The 928-nt window shown below is 46.3% G+C and overlaps 1 protein-coding gene across 1 annotated transcript; it reads left to right on the plus strand.

The window, feature by feature from the left end:
• Positions 1–36: 36 nt before the first annotated feature.
• On the plus strand, positions 37–849 carry T265_12290 (hypothetical protein; the record flags this gene model as incomplete). Its single annotated transcript, XM_009179605.1, has 4 exons — positions 37–118; positions 151–260; positions 291–614; positions 676–849. The coding sequence occupies 4 exons, from the start codon at positions 37–39 to the stop codon at positions 847–849; spliced, it is 690 nt and encodes a 229-aa protein (XP_009177869.1).
• Between the last annotated feature and the right edge of the window lie 79 nt (positions 850–928).

A 928-nucleotide genomic window follows, 5' to 3' on the forward strand; every position in this document is an offset into this window, starting at 1 on the left:
TTGGGAATTTCTCCCATCATTACTTCGGGCCTAATTATGCAATTGTTGGCTGGCATACAGGTACTTTCGGTCGGTGATACTCCCAAGGATCGTGCACTGTTTAATGGAGCACAGAAATGTAAGCGCTCATTTATTTCATTTTGCCTCAAGTGTTTGGGATGGTCATAACAATCGGGCAGGCCTCTGTATATGTGATGTCCGGGATTTACGGTGCTCCCAGCGAACTCGGTGCAGGAATATGTCTGATAATCATATTTCAGGTTGGTTGCATCTCCCCCTAACTTTCGTAGCTTACATTTGCTGGCTTACTTGTTCTAATGCTGGACGAGTTGCTTCAAAAGGGCTATGGTCTGGGTTCGGGGATATCGCTATTTATTGCTACCAACATATGTGAAACAATCGTATGGAGAGCCATCAGTCCAACAACGATCAACACAGGCAGAGGTAAGTTTGCTTCGAGAATTGTACAAATGGATTCAGGTACGGAGTTCGAAGGCGCAATAATTTCGTTGTTCCACTTACTGGCCACACGTACCGATAAGGTCCGCGCTTTGAGGGAGGCCTTCTATCGTCAGAATCTTCCAAACCTTATGAATATCCTGGCTACGGTGCTGGTATTTGCTGTGGTGATATACTTCCAGGCAAGGTCGTTCGTTTCCTTATTTATTCTCTCAGAGCTTCCGCGTCGATATCGCGGTTAAGTCAATACGTTACCGTGGTCAGTCTAGCTCCTATCCGATCAAGTTATTCTACACAAGTAACGCCCCTATCATGCTTCAAAGTGCGCTTGTGTCAAACCTGTACGTTATGTCACAGGTGAGCTCTTTCCATCGCGTGTATACTCTCTAGATGCTTGCCAACAAATTCCGCGGGAACTTCCTGATCAATTTGCTTGGCGTGTGGTCCGATGGAGAAGGCGGCTCCAGAT

This window comes from Opisthorchis viverrini, assembly GCF_000715545.1.
Source record: "Opisthorchis viverrini unplaced genomic scaffold opera_v5_4392, whole genome shotgun sequence".
In the NCBI taxonomy this organism is placed as follows: Eukaryota; Metazoa; Platyhelminthes; class Trematoda; order Opisthorchiida; family Opisthorchiidae; genus Opisthorchis; species Opisthorchis viverrini.